General features: G+C 45.9%; 1 protein-coding gene across 1 annotated transcript in view; it reads left to right on the forward strand.

Annotated features, from left to right (window-relative positions):
• The first annotated feature begins 2,091 nt into the window (after positions 1 to 2,091).
• Positions 2,092 to 20,372, forward strand: part of INO80 (INO80 complex ATPase subunit) — a 93,880-nt gene continuing 75,599 nt past the window's right edge. The window contains exons 1-4 of the mRNA XM_083167482.1: positions 2,092 to 2,394; positions 17,276 to 17,466; positions 17,559 to 17,725; positions 17,853 to 17,920. Of these exons, the coding sequence (XP_083023608.1) occupies positions 17,324 to 17,466; positions 17,559 to 17,725; positions 17,853 to 17,920 (378 nt within the window). The 5' untranslated portion in view covers positions 2,092 to 2,394; positions 17,276 to 17,323. The remainder of the gene's footprint in view (positions 2,395 to 17,275; positions 17,467 to 17,558; positions 17,726 to 17,852; positions 17,921 to 20,372) is intronic.

Raw genomic sequence — 20,372 nt, forward strand, 5'->3', positions numbered from 1 at the left:
TATCAGACAACATGATCTTGTGGTTTATACAGCCAGGGAAGCCTCAGATTTAAATTGAACTCAGAAAGTGTTGCCGTGTTTTCTAAGGTTCTCAGCCTTAGACGGAGATAAGACTGCCACTCATGAACACGATGCATACATTGACTTGATGATGATACAGTATTTAAACTACATAAGGTTGACATGTAGGATATTGACTTGTATCATTTGCTATAATGTCAACATTTGTATCATGTCCAACATCGTGACAGTCCACTTAGAGAAAGCCTACTGTGCCAACAGCAGATGGCGTATATGGACAGGATACTCCATAAAGGCCCCAGTGTTTTCGTTCTCTTCAAAATGGGTTTCTCACATTGAGGAAGATGTATCAAGTTTTGCTGTGAGATAAATTGGCACGGTTGCCCAAAGCATCCAATTCGCTTCTGTCATCAGGAATAGTTTTTGAAATGGCAGTAGCTTCCGAATCAATGGTAATTATTATTGTCATTGATTTGCAAGGCACTACATCAGGGCTGGGCAACAGTGGCCCTCCAGCTGTTGATGAACTACACATCCCAGGATGCTTTGCATTAGTTTTGCTATGTGGCCATGCTGAAACTGATGCAAGGCATGCTGGGATGTGTAGTTCATCAACATCTGGAGGGCCGCTATTGCCCAGCCCTGCACTACATTGTGCTGCAACATTGGGCTGTAGGGGAAAACACGGCCAAGCTAAGGGAGTGTGGATCGCTGAGGAGATTGGTATAATTGGGAGGAAGTAACCAAATGAGTAGTAAAGGTGAGAGTAGATAACACAGGGATTCAAATTGCTGCCTTTTGTACTAAACGTACAGAATTATACGGATCAGACCTCGAGCTGTTGAGGTTGTAGGTTATCCTGTGTTTCTATGGATTTCTTCAGGGTGCTCTGGTTTCCTACACAAAAACACATTAAATTTACTTTAGTAAGTATCTGTCCATCAAAGGTGTAACTGCTGGAGACAATGGAGTCAGTTGCCTCCAGGTTAAAGCCCTGAAGGGGGTATCTCCTCCGTTGTCCCCTGTCTTCCCTGTGTTGTTCCATGCAGAGCTTCGATCATCTTCGGTTGCCGTACCTTGCCGCAATAATTACTGAGACTTCCCTTCGTCTCAGACAGCTGGAGCTACCTCCGCCCGCATGATCCCCACTCCGTCGGCATCCGCCGGCGCAGGGGAACTGCCGGTTGCTGGCGCTGTGAGAGAGGCGCTTACTAGGCTTGCCATGGACAGAGCTGGGCTGGCGCGGAGTCACTACGCAGCTGTTGGGCTACGCTGAAAACGTAGCGTAGCCGGGCGCTGTGCTATTACACAAGTACCGCGGGCCCTGATAAATTTATAGGGCAGGCCTTGCGATCTCAAGTTCCGATCAGCACGAGACCACCCATTGGACCGGAATCAGTTGTAAAACACGTGATTTGACACTTTTCATGAGATTTCTCAGCACGCTGCACTTGAATCGGCAGAAAAGTACCCAAATCGCACTAGTATATAGGCACCATAAGCGATATTGCTCAAGTGGGCCAAAATGAGCGATATTGTTTAAAATAGTAAGTATAGGGCTGAATAAAATGCATATTTGCTCATGGTGATAATCATAACCCCCAACTGTCCCGCTTTCAGCTGGAACTTCCCATTTTTGGTGACGTTCTTGCATGGGGGGGCATAGAGCATATATTTGTTCATGATGTCATCATTATGATGTAACATTCTGTTGCCACCTGCCCACTACAAACTAGTGTGAAGCGGAATATAACAGAATCTTCCCCAGAAAGAGAAGGTACGGGCACGAGGGAAATAACGGCCAGGCCTAGCACGCCGCGTCGGGGGCGCGCACGTACGCCCACAGACGCGCTGGCTCCCTGTCGATTACGGTCACATTCAGCTCACCCATGGCCAAGGTGAGGGTACGACGTCACGTCAACGCGAGCTCTCGCGACACTTCCCCCGAGACCTTTCCGGATCGCTATGGTGACGTCAGCTCAGCCTTTCAGCCATCTCCTACACACAGGCAGGCGCGCTCAATCGAGGTGCCTAACGCGTCGATCCAGACCCCCCAGAAAATAGGGTTAGAGCGACATAACTGGCAGCGGCACCCCCGCAGCCGGCCATAGACAGGCTCCCCCTGCACGCGGCCGCGGTCGGCCGGGCTTCCCGAAGCCGCCCGGTTTCGGGAGCCGGTGAGAAGGAAGGATCTGGCTCGATTGTTTTAGCCTGGGTAATGGCGCCGCTCCCCCCCGCCATGGCTCCCTGTCTCCCTGCTCTCTCAGTGAGAGAGAGTGGCCGCCGCCTGCAGGAGCCAACCAGGCCAGGGCCTGCTCCGAGCCAGCCCCGACACCAAGCCGCCCGCACCGGCCCCGGGGGAGGAGACGTGAGGTGAGGCCTGGGGGGGCAGCGGGAGGAGCCGAGGCGGCTCTTGGTGCCGTGTAAACCGGGCGGCCTCTGGCCAGCGCAGCGCTGGCCGCTGCTGCGTCATTGCGGCCCGGGTCAGTGTGAGCGAAGAGACGCGGGGCTCCGTGGGCGGGTGTGGGGGACATGGGGTGACCGGGGTCTCTCTCTGGTGGAAATCCTGGGAAGGGGGGGCCCGAGTGGGTGGGGAAGTCAGGGAGTAGAGGAGGGGGTTCATTCATTCTGCCCTCCTGACACATCCCAGCACTCTATATACTATACAGCACTATATATATATATATATATATATATATATATATATATATATATATATATATATATATTCCTCACTTGCAAAGTTCATGTAACAGAAGTTATCAGTTTCATACTTCCCATTCTCACTTTGTAGGTGGTGACCTCCTTTATTATTATTATAATTCTCCAGAACTGCGCATCTGGTTGTTGGTTTTATTATTTACAGATGTGCCCACGTACACCTGTTCTTTAATGTCACCAGGCTTCCATACATTTATTTACAGTCTCTTAGATAGCGCAGCATATTCCGTTGCGCTTTAGAATAGGAAACAGTGGTAAAACAAACTGGGTAGTAACAAACCGACATAGAGGTAGAAGGGCCCTGCTCGCAAGCTTACAATCTGTAGGTTTAGCTGCTGATTGACGCAATTTCCCGACCCCCCTGGTGGTCGGGGTATAGGCATTATTAAATGTAAAAAAAAAAAAATCTTGCTGTCCAAATCCTGACTGAAACCGGTAGAAAAATACGATAAATGAAGAATATTCCCAATTCCTCAGTGGATCGGGGATCCTACTGGTGGAACAGGGAAACTTGGCATTATTGTATGATGCGGGGGGGGGGGGCTTTAATGCTATCTGTATCTTATTTGCATCACTAATTTGATAACTGTTCAATGCACAGTTATCCTGAAAACCGACATCTGTGTGCGATTATGGGGAGCGTTCAATCCTGGAAAATATCTCCCATCGGTAGATTTATCTTTATTTGAAATCCAATCTGTCAAAAACAGCCGCTGGATTGTCAACTCGGCAGCTGTTTTCATCAATGCAGACTTTCTGACTGTCGGAATCTATTCCGAAGTTGGGAAAAAACGGACTCAACTTTGAATAGGTGGAATGTTAAATTGACCTAATCTTGTTGGAAACAGACGATATTTCCAGCTGTCTGAAATATCGGCCACAATTTAATACCCCCATAGTTGCTAAACTGGGAAAATTGGCAAGATACAGCCTGGGGACATTCAGTCTCATATCGTTATACTAAATATGTAATGTTCTACCAATTCCTTTGACACACAAGTATTATTTTGGTGTTCCTAATATACCATAAGCTGCTTTGTATGTGGCTTTGATGCAAACAAGGCCTGAAATAGAGGAAAAATCATAAACGTTTCGGATTTGTTAGTCATCCGTTAGACATGAACGTTTTCAGTATGGTGAGAGGACGCATCTGCCTCTGTTGTAATGGGATGGGGTAGTTATTGTATACATGGATCAGTGTGTAAAAGACATTTTGAAGATATCTGCTCATGATATTTGCTTATTGCAAGACATTGCAGAAGTCTTACAACAACATGAACACTGAATTTCCTCCAAGGATGTTTTGGAAGAACACCTGGTACTTCCCAGCCCTAAGATTTCCCCAGCAAGTCATGTTTTGAGTATTTTGGTCTGTAGGAAGTAGTCAGGATAACTGACACCGCAACAAAGTAACTAAAAAAAATGCCCAAAAGTTGACCCATGGGTGTTAATTTGGGCTGGAGTTCAGAAAAACTGATGTATACTGTACAAACTTGTTTATTGCTCCCCAGTGGTGAACATAATAATCAATTCACTGGCAGGTATTCAATACGGCCGGCGAGGGGCTTAAACAGCGAGGATTGCAGAAAACCAGTGATTCTTGCGTTTTAGGGAAATCCTCGCCGTCACAGGGCGGTGAGGATTCCCCCAAACAGCGAGACCAGCGGCTAATGCAGCGAACCTGAAGTATTTAGCCGCGAGTCTTGCTGCTTCTGGAGCCACATACGCCAATTCTCCCTCGCTCAAAAAACAGAGTGAGGGAGAATTGGCGTATGAAGGGGGGTGCGTTGAATACTGATCGGGTGAGTGGTGACAGCGAGCAGGAAGCCCTGCTCATTGTCGCCACTCGCCCACGCCATTGAATACCTGCCACTTACTGCAGTCCTCAATAAAACATTTTTATACAAAGTTGCATGTAGTAAATGTAACATAACAGAGACTTTTTAACAAAACATTTTCATTTAGTTTATATTCTCATCTCTCTATTTGTGTATTGTCTGTGAGTCTCCAAAACACTGCCATCTGCTGGCAGAGAGGAAAACTACATCTGTTTCTCACACATGCACAAACACAAAAGGTAGCAGACTAGCTTTCGAAGCTTTTGCGTTGCAAGTGTGCTTACTAGTAATCTTTAGTATGTTCTTAAAACCTACAGAAGCCATACTATATTACTGTTATGGCCACCTGCTACAGTCAGTGCAAAGTTTAAACTGTAGGGTTTGGATGCTGTCACCAAAATGTGACATTGAAAAAAATGTCCCCAGCACAAGTTTGAGCCAGTTTGTCTTTTTTTTTTATATCAAAAACTGGTGCATGGTTTTTAATACATTTTTCTAAAATCCTAGAACCTGATTGGGCAGAAAATCCTGCTGCTCTGTAGACAGTTGTTGACTATCAGAGTAGCGCGAGGTCTTTTATACCCAGTTCAGACTGCAACGCAAATTACCTGGTCAAGCATTTGTTCCCGGGTCGGCATTGCCTGGTCTTCGACCCTTTAACACTAGAAAAGGACCCATGTTGAAAGGCAAGTTACCGGGTAGAAATGCTTGACCCAGTAATTTGCTTTGGAGTGTGAACGGGGCTCAGACTAGACCCGGCAAATGACCGGGCATTCCTGATAGTTAGATTTGTCAGACTATTAATACCCCTTTCAGACTGTACACTTCAACTGGGTTATTGCTGGGTCCTTACGTCACCAACCCGTGTTGGACTCAGAGCTTTCAGACCAAAAATGCTGGGAAGGACCGTTTCCTAATCCCGTATGCGACCCTGCATTTGCGGTCTGAACGGGGTATAAACCTGAACGTGGTATTACTCTCCCTTTCTTTGAACCCCACACTGCATAATTAGTGTGATGTGGCCTGCTAGTTATATAAATTATGCGATTACCTCATGGCCTGCTGTAGTAGGAGACAATACAGACACAGAGCATAACAATATCGACAATAAGATCAGTGCACTTCAGCACCCGCCATCTTTGAAAACCCATGCAGTTCCTCTTTCCTGACTGGGGTGTCACTGTCTGCTGTGGTGCTTCTATCACAGGTATGGTTTGCACATCAGCACTGATATGCATAGCAGACCTGTTAGAAACACCACAGCAGACAGCGACACCCCAGGCAGGGAACAGGAACTGCATGGGTTTTCAAAGATGGCGGGTGCTGGAATGAACACTAGAAACCTACAAAAGACCTCCAGTTAAATAAACAGAGTGTGTCTCTTATCAGAATTTGACAAAAATTCTTTTGGATGTTTTTCTGCTTATGAAGTATGTTCTCTGTATAGGTGCGCACACACTGGCCAATTCCAGACACCACCGATTTAGTTACCTATACCACCGGCTGAACGATATTGTTCAGTGACTTCCCGGTCCCCTGCTGAGCATGCAGTCTTGTGACAGGGCTCGATGACCCGCGGTAGTGTGCGTTGCTCACGGTTTACACCATAAACACTGGGCAATATTTTAAACTATATCTCTCAGATGGGCCAAAATGAGTCCTATCATTTAAAAAAGAATACCACACTGCATAGGATTATGGTCCTTATCCATAATTGGCCACTCTGCCTTATAACGCTTTACCCACATCCCCCCCCGCTACATCTGTTCACCATCAGCAAACTCAGGAAAAGTGGGTGGGGCAGTGGTGATAATCAGCATGCAGGCTTACCCGCAACTCATCGACTTGGTCAGCATGATCAAATTAGATGTGGGGTAAACCCTGTGACTATTTCCCCTTTTAGGATTATTTCTGTGTTTACTAAGCCGCAGAATTAATGGCAGCTGGTACAAGGCCCAGATTTGGTAATGACGTGGAACTCTTTCTGAGGCTCCTAGGTAATGCCAGCGGGTAATGCTACTCTCAAAAGAGCAAACCGGAAAGCCTCACCTGGCCAGAACATGCACAATGACTGCAAGCTCCGGACCAGAAATTGACAAAAGGCTTTGGAGACTACAGTGGTATCACCATGTTCCTATACAAATTTTGTTCTGTGTCCCAGCACTGTTTCGCTTGGATTGTAATCCCCCAAATGCCAGGAATTCCATGGAGTTAATTTATAGGCCAGTGGTTCCCAAACTGTGTACCATGGCACCCTGGGGTGCCTCAGGACACTTGCGGGGGTTTCCTGGGGTGGTGATCCAAGAGCAATTTATCTACAAGGTAGGAGTGTCAGCAAACATGTATATTTTTAAAATTCAGTTATTTCAGCTAGAATTCATATTGCCAGACTTGTAACCGTGTAAAGGTAAATCCATGATGATCTTTAAACATAACAGTAGCATTACCCATCCATGGTTTATCAGGCAAGTACAGTACCTAATCTACAGTATAGTACATATTCTCTTATACCTTCATTTATAATGTGCTGACATATTACCTAGTGCTATACATTGAGAGGATCACGATGCTCACAATCTGCACTGGGTGTAATTCAGAGAGGTGACCATAGCAGTTGATGGTAAGGTGTTTTTGGCTACTGGAATACCCCTTGTTCACCACAATTTTTGGTCTGGCCCTTTGATTTGGAACAATTACAATCCAGGACAGACTCTGTTCCCATTGCAGCTCTGACCCAGGTTAATACTAGGGCGGTGCCGTTCACATGGACAAAATCTTCTCTAGTACCTAGAGATGACCTCTCCAAGCATCAGGAAATCCGTCTGTTCCATGTGATGTGTAAACTAGACCAATGTCTGATGATCCGGGTTACCTGTTTACACTATGCCTTATCCAGGTCCTTCCTGACACGAGCCTGGTAGCTACCCAGGAAGGATTGCAGAGTTACTGGACCCGGGGTGGTTATTTTGGTACCTTTCTCCACTGATCCACGACTGGTTATCTCAGCAAATACCTGAGTTTAGCAGTGGAAAAGCGGACAATATTAAAGCAACCATAGGCACCGAGCATTTCTGTGCAGCTATGAATGGGGTGACATTTTTGGAACGAGACGAGACTGGGAGGTGGAGACATGAGACATGAACTAGTCATAGTAGAAATCTTACAATAGCTGTGTCATCCGTTACTGTTTTGCACCATGTGGTTTCACTGATGATGCTTCCTGTTGTGGGGCACAGAGACTCTTGTGGTTACACAGCAGTTATACTGTTTTACTGTAGCATCATGGGATACGGAGCTGGACACCCCCCCCCCCCCCCCCCCCAAATACCCCCCCACTCCACATGCTTGATGACAGCTGCTGCCACTGGAGTGGACCGCAAAGGGCAGCTCTTATTCTGAGAACTGCCCTTTGTGAAACATGCCATTAGTATGGAAGCGATGGGTTGTGCCGCCAGTGGTTGGTACATCCCGCTCTAAACATTAAAAAAAAAAATACAAAAATTGCGCCCTGCATTAAACAGTATATCAATCAGAGAAATCTTTACATATAATGAAACGCAGCAGATTGTAGTAATAATATATAATTTACACGATGCATTGGGCAGCTCTCTCGATAAGAGCTGTCCTGTGTAATGGCTGCCGGTACCTGGACTTCCCGGTCTGCATGTGCAGGGTGACGCTGGCGGCTGTGGTGCATGCTGGGAGGGATCCTCTCCTGATCCCTCACACAGTGCCGCAGAGAGAAGACTATAGCCTTCTATAGGGTAACGCAAGTCGGGTATGGATCATTGAATAGACACCAACTAGGTCGACAGGGTCATCACGTCGACATGGGGGAGGTCGACAGTCAAAAGATTGACATGGGGGATTTCACTTTTTTTGGCCCGAATGTCGACATGGACACTGAAACGTAGCACCGCGTCCCCTCGCTGCACTCGCCATGCATCGGGCACGCTCTGCACACTATTTTATTCTACCACCACGCCCTAGTGCACGGGTGTCAAACACAAGGCCCGCGGGCCAAATCCGGCCCGCCAGACCTCGTCATGTGGCCCGCGCGAGGAGATAGCACGCAGGAGCAGTGTGTCCCAGCTCCTGCCTAGGCCACCTCCTCTCACCCACCCCCCACTCCGCGCGCACTCGCTCGCCGGAGCTGCGGGGTTGGTTTCTGGGACTGGGAGGTCACGCAGCTGGCGATCCGTGCTGGACTGCTGGTAGTAGCGGTAACCGTGTGTGCGAGGCGGCTGACTGAAATAGGTTAGTAGTGTATAGCTCGGGCTGGTCGCTGTACGTGGGGATCTCTGTCACTGAGGGTGACATTTACACACCAGGCCATGCTCTCTAGTCACTGCGTGTCTATCTTGCTAGCCCACATTAAAATGTCTTTCCCAAAATGGTGTCACCTCCTTTAGCATCCCTAAGGCAGCTCTGTACCTTCTGTCCCTGTCTACCACTGAACCCTGCACCTCAATATAATTAGTACTGGATGTGGAATTACATTTCTGCAGCATAGCTCTGTGTTTGATGGCCCACCATTTTTGTTATCGCTTTATTGTTATATGCATGTCCTGTTTCATACTGCTTTAAAGTACACCTTGTACAAGTTTTCTGTCATTTGTACTTTTTGGGGGACCGGCCCTTTGAGGGTGACCAAACTGCTGATGCGGTCCCCGATGAATTTGAGTTTGACACCCCTGCCCTAGTGGATGGTACCACCTGTCGGCACATGTCGTCTCGAAAAGAAAAGCCCCATGTCAACCTTTTGACTGACGGCTTTCCCCATGTCGACCTAATGCTTGCCTCGACATGTCGACCTAACCCATGTCAACATTCAATAATGTTGACCTTCATGCATGTCGACATAGTGGTGTCGACCTAGTGACCGTATCCCAGCCAGTCAGAGCTGATGTTACCCATTGCATCGACGCCAGGTTATATTACATTCTGAAATGTGGTAATACCCCAGGAAATAAAACACATTCAGAATCCTGTACGGAATATTTGTCCTGAATGGACATGAACCACCTACACCTCTCATATCTAACTGTAGATCAGAGCTCCGTAGTTATTCTTATTAGTTCGGAACAGTTCATGTTTTATAAACCTGAGATATCGCAGCTGTGGACGACTTACTTTCCTTAACATATTCAAAGATACACATAGCCTCTCGCCAGTGGCGTGTTCTCCTGGGTTCCATCCCCATGTATTCGGCCCCTGGGTCTACAATGTCTAGGCTGACAAATCTATAAGATTACCACCATTGGTCATCAGTGAGTAGATCGACAATGACAGGACAACACAATGGTTGGCAATGGGAAGGTCGAAACAAGTTTTTCATGCCTACAGGCGGTATTTCATGCCCTACCATCCATTACGGCATGGTGGGAAAATAATATAGTGTGCGTAGTGAGGCATGGCGAGTGCAGCAGTACACTTACACGTGAACTTGACTGTCGACCTTCCCATTGTCAACCTAATTCTTATGTCAACCTGTCAATGTTGACCTACTCTCTGTTGACCAATGGTAGTTGACCTGGACAGTGTGGATCTATACCATGCATACCGGACTTCCAAGGTTACTGATGGATTTTTGTTTATCTGCACATCAAACAGTGATTTGTGATGGAATTCTCAGTTTCCAACTGGATAACTTTTCATAGCTCAGTTCCTGGCAATTTATCGGACGTATAATGGTAGTACAGGATGAGTATCCATTATCCAAACTGCTCGGAAATAGAAGAATTTTGGATAACGGATTATTCTGTATTTCGGAATATTTTTTTTATTTCAATGAGGTATCCTGAGGTATCTTGCATTTATGTTTAAACACATGAAATACACACAAATATATTTTATTTACGCATAAAACAAGGTTTGTGTACTATCTCAGGCACTGAATTTGAATACCGATCAATCGTTTTCTTGCACATATTTAGTGCCAGTTACATGTCATATCCTCAGTAGGGCTTTTAACAAAAAAATATTTTGGGGAAACTATGTATTAGTGATATTTTGGATAAAGGATACTCAATCTGTATAGCAAAAAAACTCACTAGGTTTTGAAACATCATCAATTATTATTTATTTATCAACAGTTTCTTAAATAGCGCAGCAGATTCCGTTGCGCTTTACAATGCAAGTTCACAATCTATAGGGACATAGGAGGGAAAAACAAGGACAGGCACCAGTAATAGCATAGCTTGTAGGTCCAGAAGGGAAGCTATATGATACATAAGTGCCTCAGAGGGTTATGTGTGTAGAAGTTAAATATGATAGGCTTGCCTGAAGAGGTGAGTTTTTTTAGGAAACGCTTGAAAGTTCAGGGAACGCTTATAAGAAACTGTTAATAAATAAGTTTGGAGTGATGTCCAGTGATGCTGCTGTGTTCAACATTGTAAAGATGCCCATACACAGTTCAAAAAGTATGTGCTGCACATAGCTTCGGATCGCACGCAAATAGCATGCGACGTAATGCAAAACGCATCCAATTATCGCACCGTGTAGGGGCACCTTTAGAAAATCCATAAACTTTGTCTAATTAAAAAAACCAAACCAATACAATTTAAGCAAACACTAATTGCTAGTAGTATAATATAAGACTTTTTTTCAATTGTCTCCCACTTTGAGTCATCAAGCATCAGAGAAAATAAGTCACATAAAATAATTAACACATGTTAGATAGTCCACAGACTATTGACTTTTCCATTGGTTCAGACCAACTCAGCGATTGTTTGACCAATTAAAGGATCAGGAAGTTGTCTCCACACACACAATTATCTATATATTTAAAAACCATGTACATGAAGGACTGGCCAGCAGGGACATATAACTAAGCAAGCACCATCCTATGTGTCATTATTAAAAAAATAAATGTGGAGATTCCTATCTATATTATGGTCAGTATTCAATGCTCCCGATTTCACAGTTTTTTTTGGGGGCGAATCAGGCTGTTTTCACTCCATGCAGTGAATCTTTTTCACTGAAAATGTGATTCACCCTTTTCAATGTTCACTGTTCACTGAAAGCGATCAGTGCATGGCGGCCAGTTCTCCGTTTCATGCTGCAATACGCTGGTGTATTTCAATGGGGTTTTCACTGGGATTCGCCGAGAGAGTATTCAATGCTAGGATGGCGAATTGCTTTCTCCATGATTCACCATTTAGCATTCGACATCTTTTTAAGGTGAACTGGAAAGTGATCTTTTAAAATGAAGGATTTTTTTGGTACTTGTTTCCTAGCACGGCGCCCACGATTTTCAATCGTATGGCATCTTTTGCATTGTATCGCATCGCATGCCATATAGCCGCATGCGATGCGATTTTAAATTGTATAAGCACCCTAATGGGTGTTTTCAATGTTAAATGCACCCGCACTATCAACGGCAACCCGAAGCATGGTGAGCAAAGCGAGCCCGCAAGGGGCGGCGGTACGTGTCCTCCGACCTTTTCATACCCCCAGTATCCACGTCAGCGTGGAGCTGATTTTATATAGTGTGGCGAGCCACCAAGCCCGAAGCTTGGTGAGTGGACGCGTATTACTTTACATGTATTCCGCGTCCCCTCGCGGGGCGCGCTACGCTCGCCACGCTTCGGGCACTATCTATAATCAACTCCACGCCGACGTGAATGGTGGGGGTATGAAAAGGTCGGAGGACACATCCCGCCGCGCTTCGGGTTGGCGTTGATAGTGGGGGTGGTGTGGGGGTTCTTTTAACATTGTAAGCACCCATTACGGTGCTTATACAATTATTAATCTTATAGGGTGGCCATTTAACATTGAAAGCACCCATTAGGGTGCTTATACAATTAAAAATCGTATCCCATCGCATTGTATGCCATATACAATGGTATACGATTTTAAATTGTATAAGATCGGGTGCCATCGCATCGCATACAATTGTAAGGCTTATGGTATACAATGTGATGGGCGCCGTGCTAGGAAACAAGTACCATTTTTTTTTGGGTGTCATAAAATCGCCAGCAGGGGGCCGGGAGCCGCTCATTGGATATTCATATATTCACTGCACACTGGTCCCGGCTTCTTACGAGCGGGACCAGTGAAGCGGCTCCCTGCCCCTGTCCCCTGCCAGCTGTCTGGGAGGGGGAGGGGCAGTTTCTGCTACCTGTGTCCCCGGGAGCCCTCCCCCGCAAATTCTGGGGCAGGCAGGGAGGCTTACATATCCCTGCCTGCCTCCGTCCCCCGGCTCCCTGCAGCATTTACCGCAGGGGTTAAAATTCTCCGCCAGGGGCAGCGAGCCCCTGTGGCGTTGAATAGGGTGACAGGGAGGGCTGGCAGCGAATGCTCCAGCCCTCCGGAACCCTGCGAATGTGCAGCGAATCCTAAACAGGATGGAGAAAAAAACCATTGAATCCTCCCCTCTGTCAGATTAGTGCAGGCTACCCCCAATACTGGGGGAGTTCTGGGATACACTTGTCCATTCTCTTCAGAAAACTCTACTGTATTTTATAAATTGTAATCCTGACATTCCGGTACTAGATGTCTTCATACACTTCATATATCACGTAGCTGCTGTTTCCTGTGCATCTGATGCTGTACTGCGGAGAGGACGGGGCTGTATGTGCGCTAATACTGACCACAGTTCTGCCCTGTATGTAATCGGGGTATTATTCTCCTGGTGTTTCCTGTGCATGTGATGCTGTACTGCGGAGAGGACGGGGCTGTATGTGCGCTAATACTGACCACAGTTCTGCCCTGTATGTAATAGGGGTATTATTCTCCTGGGGTTTCATGTGTACACACGGCCTGATTCAGGTTGGCTTGCTAGGCAGCGTATATTCGCCAAATGCCCCCTTGGCACACGAAGCCCTTCACTACTATGCGAGGGGGTGCGTTCGCATGCGGCCGCTAGTGGGAGAATCATTCAATGGTCACCGACCATCAAATTATTTCTTGTGCTTTCGGAAATAAATGGGATCACTGAAGACTGGGCGGGCGCTGATGTCATGTGATATCGGCCACCTGAGCAGACATTGGCCCGTCTGGGCTCCCAGGAGAATGCCCAGCCCATAACCCGCTAGGTGTTCCTCTGCTCTGGCCCGTTTCCTCAACCCCCCCTTCCCCCTCCAAACGCCTCTGCGGGTGTGATACTCGCCCAAGGTATTTGCACGGGGGCCCTGCACATGGGCAAATTTGCACAGACCCCCCCACCCCACCCCACCATCGGAAAGTGGCTAAATTCGGGCTCTTCCGATTGAACATGAATTAGGCCCTTAATCCTTTTTTGCTCTAAATGATCAAAACGATAGAATTTCCCATGTTGCAGTTACAGCTAGCCACGTATCATCGCCAGGGTTACAGCTAGCCACGTATCATCGCCAGGGTTACAGCTAGCCACGTATCATCGCCAGGGTTACAGCTAGCCACGTATCATCGCCAGGGTTACAGCTAGCCACGTATCATCGCCAGGGTTACAGCTAGCCACGTATCATCGCCAGGGTTACAGCTAGCCACGTATCGTCGCTCCGCGCTTCTCCAGGTTCATCCTGTGCAGTGTTATCATTTGGAAGTGAAGTGCATGAGGATAGATTGTGGTGTTCTTATAATTATTCATATTCTTTAGTGGAAAAGAATCACAATTTGGTAATTACCGCTATGTCGTTCATATACTGTACAATCACTAACCAGGGGCAATGGATGAAAAGGGTCTTTAAGATCAAATAAGTTACTGGCAGTCCCCATATAACTGACGGTCTACTCGTGTGCTCTGGCAAGAAAGTCTGAAGTCCTATGCACGTGCATCATGAATGCCCAAAATTGGTGGCATTATACTACAGTAGGCACTGCTGCTCCTGTGGAACTACACACCCCAGCATGCTCTGCCATGATTTTAGCAAATCCTAGCATCAAATCTGTGGCAGTGAATGTTAGCACATAATCCAGAAGTGCGTGGAATGCAGCTGATTGGTTCTGTGCAACTACAGTGGTACGTGGTCCATACTGCAAAATCTACGCGGAAAGACAAACCCATACACACTGGGGGTTATTCACACCTGGTCGCAAAACCAAATGCACTGCAGGTGGGGCAGATGTAACCAGTGCAGTGAGAGTATGTAACCAGTGCAGTGAGATTTCCGGGTGAGATATTTTGTTTCTGTGCAGGGTAAACACTGGTTGCTTTATTCTAAATGCCCCCATCCACTACAGCGTGGCATTGTACGCTGTACCTTGCATGTGATACCCGCCATCTCCCACGTGGCATGATCACGTACGATACATTGTATGAGGTCCTTTTCCTGGATCCGATGGTTCCTTGGTGCAGCAGCGCCCATCTCCTGCTCCGATCCAATGCACGACCCGGATGCCAAACAGAGGCGATTTGGACCCTTTTCATCAGATTCCACAGCCTGGTGCCTCAGAATCAGACGAAAAGGCCCTAATCGCACTAGTGGATCTTTCTCTAGTGGATCACAAGGTAGCAGACTAGCTTTCGAAGATTTTGCGGGCTTACTAGTTATCAATAAGGACTAAGGTCTGACCAATATATACTAAGTGTAGTTTGCTCCTGTTGGTTTCCGCAGTCCACGTGTGGTCTAAACCAGGAGGGAAGCGGGCCCTGTTACAAGCAGCTTACAGTCTAGGGGGAGGGAAGACAGAGAGGAGACATGAGGTGCAGGCAAAAAGGGAGCATGGCAGGGATGGTTAGAGCATAAAGCACTAGGTAGGGAGAGCGGCCTCAGTGCCGGGTTCCCGGGGAGCGGCCTCAGTGCTGGGTTCCCGGGGAGCGGCCTCAGTGCCGGGTTCCCGGGGAGCGGCCTCCGTGCCGGGTTCCCGGGGAGCGGCCTCAGTGCCTTATCTATGCGTGTGTATTTATAACCCAGCATATGGTCTTTTCTGACATGAAGATGTTTTAGGGGAAGTACAGGAGTGCAGACGTCTGACCTCAATTACATGATCACCCTTATTGCAAATATGTTTGCCCCCTCATTTCCTTCATCGTGTAATATTTTTAAACACGCACAAGTGTGTGTGTGTGTGTGTGTGTGTTCTGGAAACACGGGCAATGGGTAACTTAAATAATTGACTGTCCTTGCTGACCTCTACCATCTATGACGTCAATCCATCACATCTAATAAGATCAATAAGCATACTGGGGGTGATTCAGGTTGGTTTGCCAAAACAAACTCCTCCTTTAATGGACAAAAGCACTGCAGGTGGGGCAGATAGATGTAACACGGGCAGAGAGAGATAGATTTGGGGGAGTTATTTTATTTCTGTGAGGGTAAATACTGACTGCTTTTTTTTTTTTATACTGTCATTTAGATCTGCCCCACCTGCAGTACAGCATGGTTTTGTCCATTAAAGGCGCAAACCAGCCTGAATCCCCCCCCTCGATTAAAAATGAGTTTTGCTTTAAATTTGTATATAAGTTTTATAAAACAGGTGTGTGTAATATATATATATATATATATATATATATATATATATATATATATATATACATACATACACACACACACAGTAAAAAAAAAAAGGCTACAAAGTTTTTGTATGCTATATTAATAATCGATCTATAATACAATCATATTTGCACAGTGCTGTACAAATGACGTAATGATTCACATCAGTTCCTGTCCCATTAGAGCTTACAGACCAAGTTCCCTGCCCCACATAAACATTGGTCCTTCCATCAAACCTCCAATGATGTGAGGTTCCTATTACTAACCACTGTGCTACTGCGCTGGTGTGCCATGCCTAGCAGAACGTACTACATATTCGCTGATGTGGTTTTAGACAAACACTGGGAATACACTATAAAATGGACGCTGGCTCACACAGATCATTGTCCAGTGTATTACCTGCGATCCTCAGGTTCTGATGCTATGTGCACAGGACGAGCATTGCATCAGACCTGATGTTAAATACATGCGATGTGGACACATTGGGAAACGGTCATTGGGTCGACATAAAGGAAGGTCGATTTGAGTCTAGGTTGACAGTCAAAAAGTTGACATGGGGTTTCTTACATTATTTTTTAAGTCGACATGTGCCGACAGGCGGTATTCCATGCCCTACAATCCACTAGGGCGTGGTGGGAGAATAAAATAGTGTGCTGAGCGCAGCGTGCCATGTGAGGGGATCCGGTGCTACGTTGCAGTGTCCATGTCGACATTCAAAACAAAAAATGTGAAACACTCCATGTCGACCTTTTGACTGCCAACCTAACCCCATGTCGACCTAGACTCATGTTGATCAGCCTGCTGGTGACCTAATGATCCACACCCGACACATTTTATGCAATTTATTGCCGCAATCATATAAAACGTGACCAAATCGCATGTACGTCGTCGTAGTTTATGGGCACCTTAAGAATGTTCTTGTACGCTGTAGCGAGATACCACTGCTAGATGGTTAATGTCCAAGACCTGGGCACTAAACACAATGAAAACAACATTTAATAATTATAATAATTTATTTATGTAGCGCTCTTTCTCCAATTGGACTCAAGGCGCTTAACAGATAGAATGAATGTAATACAGTACAGGAACAGTGAAGTACAGACAAGCTTTTCATAAGCAATACTTAAGGGAATGAAGGAAATGCTTGAATAAACAGGAAAGTCTTGAGTCTGTTTCTGCTGAATGGTGATCAGCCTGGTAACTGTACAGCGAGGCTGGAAGCCAATTACCCTCAGCCTGTAACTTTATGGTAAAGAATATATTTGTGTTTTATTGCAGCCTTCATCTTTGTGAGGCTCACGCTCTGTATGAAGAGAGGTCGAGTCTATGGCCTCAGAGCTAGATGCCACAGAGGATGGCTGCTCCACAGACCTTGCAAAGCCCCTCTACCTCCAATACTTGGAACGAGCCCTGCGGCTGGACCAGTTTCTCCGCCAAACCTCCTCCATATTCAACAGAAACATCTCCAGGTAGTAACGTTCTAACAACAGTCCCCGCTTACATTTACCAATATCATTTACTGTTTTATGACGCTGAACGGAGCCCTCTCCCCTTATTACAGTGATGAAAGTGAGGATGGCTTGGACGAGACCCCCTTGCTTACAGAGACTGAGGATCCTTCCATGCAGGTGAAGGAGGAACCCATGTCACCTCTGCTCGGGGAAACATCGGGGGAAGGGAACGCTGCACTATTTCCAGTTCACTCGCTCAATGGCGTCCTGCAGCCAGGTCTGTTTTCACCTTGATAACCTTTTATTATTTTTCATTTGGTCTTTTCCGTTACTATATTTAGGTCATAAATTTGTACCACTGTTAAGTATGATCTTGATCGCTTTTTAATATCAATATTCTACAGAGCCAAAATCAGAGCGAGGATGTCAGTATAACTTTTCTAAGCTGAAGAAAAGCCGAAAATGGCTAAAAGTGAGTAAGATGCTTACTTCCTCCAATACCATGTGCCTTGTGTTCAACGTGAAGACTTAGCGATGCCCATGATTATATTCTTACTTGATGTTATTTTATTGTTGGTACAAATTTATTTATTAACAGTTTCTTATATAGCGCACACATATTCCGCAGCGCTTTAAAGAGAATATATGACCATTCACATCAGTTCCTGCCCCAGTGGAGCTTACAATCTATATTTCCTACCACATGTACACGCACACACAGACATTCTAGGGGTAATTTTTTTTTGGGCGCCAATTAACCTACCAGTATATTTTTGGATTGTGGGAGGAAACCCATGCAAGTACGGGGAGAATATACAAACTCCGCACAGTTAGGTGGGTATTGAACCCATGACCTCAGTGCTGTGAGGCAGTAATGCTAACCATTACACCATCCGTACTGCCCCGTGTATGTGTATATATATATATATATATATAACACATGGTGGGGATAGAACCCATGACCTCAGCGCTGTGAGGCAGTAATGCTAACCATTACACCATCCGTACTGCCCTGTATATATAACACATGGTGGGGATAGAACCCATGACCTCAGCGCTGTGAGGCAGTAATGCTAACCATTACACCGTCCGTACTGCCCCGTATATATATAACACATGGTGGGGATAGAACCCATGACCTCAGCGCTGTGAGGCAGTAATGTAACCATTACACCATCCGTACTGCCCCGTATATATATAACACATGGTGGGGATAGAACCCATGACCTCAGCGCTGTGAGGCAGTAATGCTATAACCATTACACCATCCGTACTGCCCTGTATATATAACACATGGTGGGGATAGAGCCCATGACCTCAGTGCTGTGAGGCAGTAATGCTAACCATTACACCGTCCGTACTGCCCCGTATATATAACACATGGTGGGAATAGAACCCATGACCTCAGTGCTGTGAGGCAGTAATACTAACCATTACACCGTCCATACTGCCTGTATATATAACACATGGTGGGAATAGAACCCATGACCTCAGCGCTGTGAAGCAGTAATGTAACCATTACACCATCCATACTGCCCGTATATATATAACACATGGTGGGGATAAAACCCATGACCTCAGTGCTGCGAGGCAGTAATGTAACCATTACACCGTCCGTACTGCCCCGTATATATAACACATGGTGGGGATAGAACCCATGACCTCAGCACTGTGAGGCAGTAATGTAACCATTACACCATCCGTACTGCCCCGTATATATAACACATGGTGGGGATAGAACCCATGACCTCAGCACTGTGAGGCAGTAATGCTAACCATTACACCATCCGTACTGCCCCGTATATATAACACATGGTGGGGATAGAGCCCATGACCTCAGTGCTGTGAGGCAGTAATGTAACCATTACACCGTCCGTACTGCCCCGTATATATAACACATGGTGGGGATAGAGCCCATGACCTCAGTGCTGTGAGGCAGTATTGCTAACCATCACACCATCCGTACTGCCCCGTATATATAACACATAGTGGGGATAGAACCCATGACCTCAGTGCTGTGAGGCAGTATTGCTAACCATTACACCATCCGTACTGCCCCAAATGACACATATTGTAAATACTGAAGCTGTGTACACAGGATTATATTTGGCGGTTGCTGATAACAATTCAATATCAGCAGCATCCAGGAACTAGCGGTGTGCTGGCATGGAGGGAGGGATGGTGCCCGGTGGGGGATGGTATTGCGGGGAGAAGGGTCATATCGGAATCGGGTGCTGCATAGCATGGTGCGATTTGCACTATGTGCTATGCGGTTTTGACTATATAGTCAGAATCGACAGTCCAAATCTCGCCGTGCATTAGAGTTGCTCTTTACCATGTTTTTTTTTTCCAAAATATTTTTATTGAGCCTCATAAAACTAAATAATAGTACAGTACATCCAACAACGGATGATGACATACTAGTAATGACAATAAGGATCAAGAACCATTTTCAACATTTTCCTTAACAAATTAACTATATAAGTAAGGGAGAGAATAATCTCCCAATATAGTCAAGCAAATATAAATGTATATAATTCTATCGATGATTTTCGATAAATGGGTATGAGAGAGTCTCTCTAAACATTTAACTCAACCTTAGTATTTAATCAGTATAGTGATCAAAATGAGTAAAGTAAAATAAAATAATAACAAAGCAAAAATAAAGGAAAAAGAACAGCCTGGTCCTACACTAACATGGTAGATGACCAAGTGTTGAATCAAAGTACCTGCCCAACAGTTGTCCCGGACCGCCGACCCATCCACGGAGAGATCTAGTCAGTGTACGGATAATGAGGATAAGGAAGACAAAAAGTACGGAACGGGGGCAAGGGTGGGGGGAGGGGGTGAAAAATGGAGTGTAGATAAGATAATATTTGGGAACTTAATTATAGAGTCCTAGGTGGAGCATTCTGTAAAAGTTG

This window comes from Crinia signifera, chromosome 12 (genome assembly GCF_055691185.1).
Source record: "Crinia signifera chromosome 12, ASM5569118v1, whole genome shotgun sequence".
NCBI classification, from domain to species: Eukaryota; Metazoa; Chordata; class Amphibia; order Anura; family Myobatrachidae; genus Crinia; species Crinia signifera.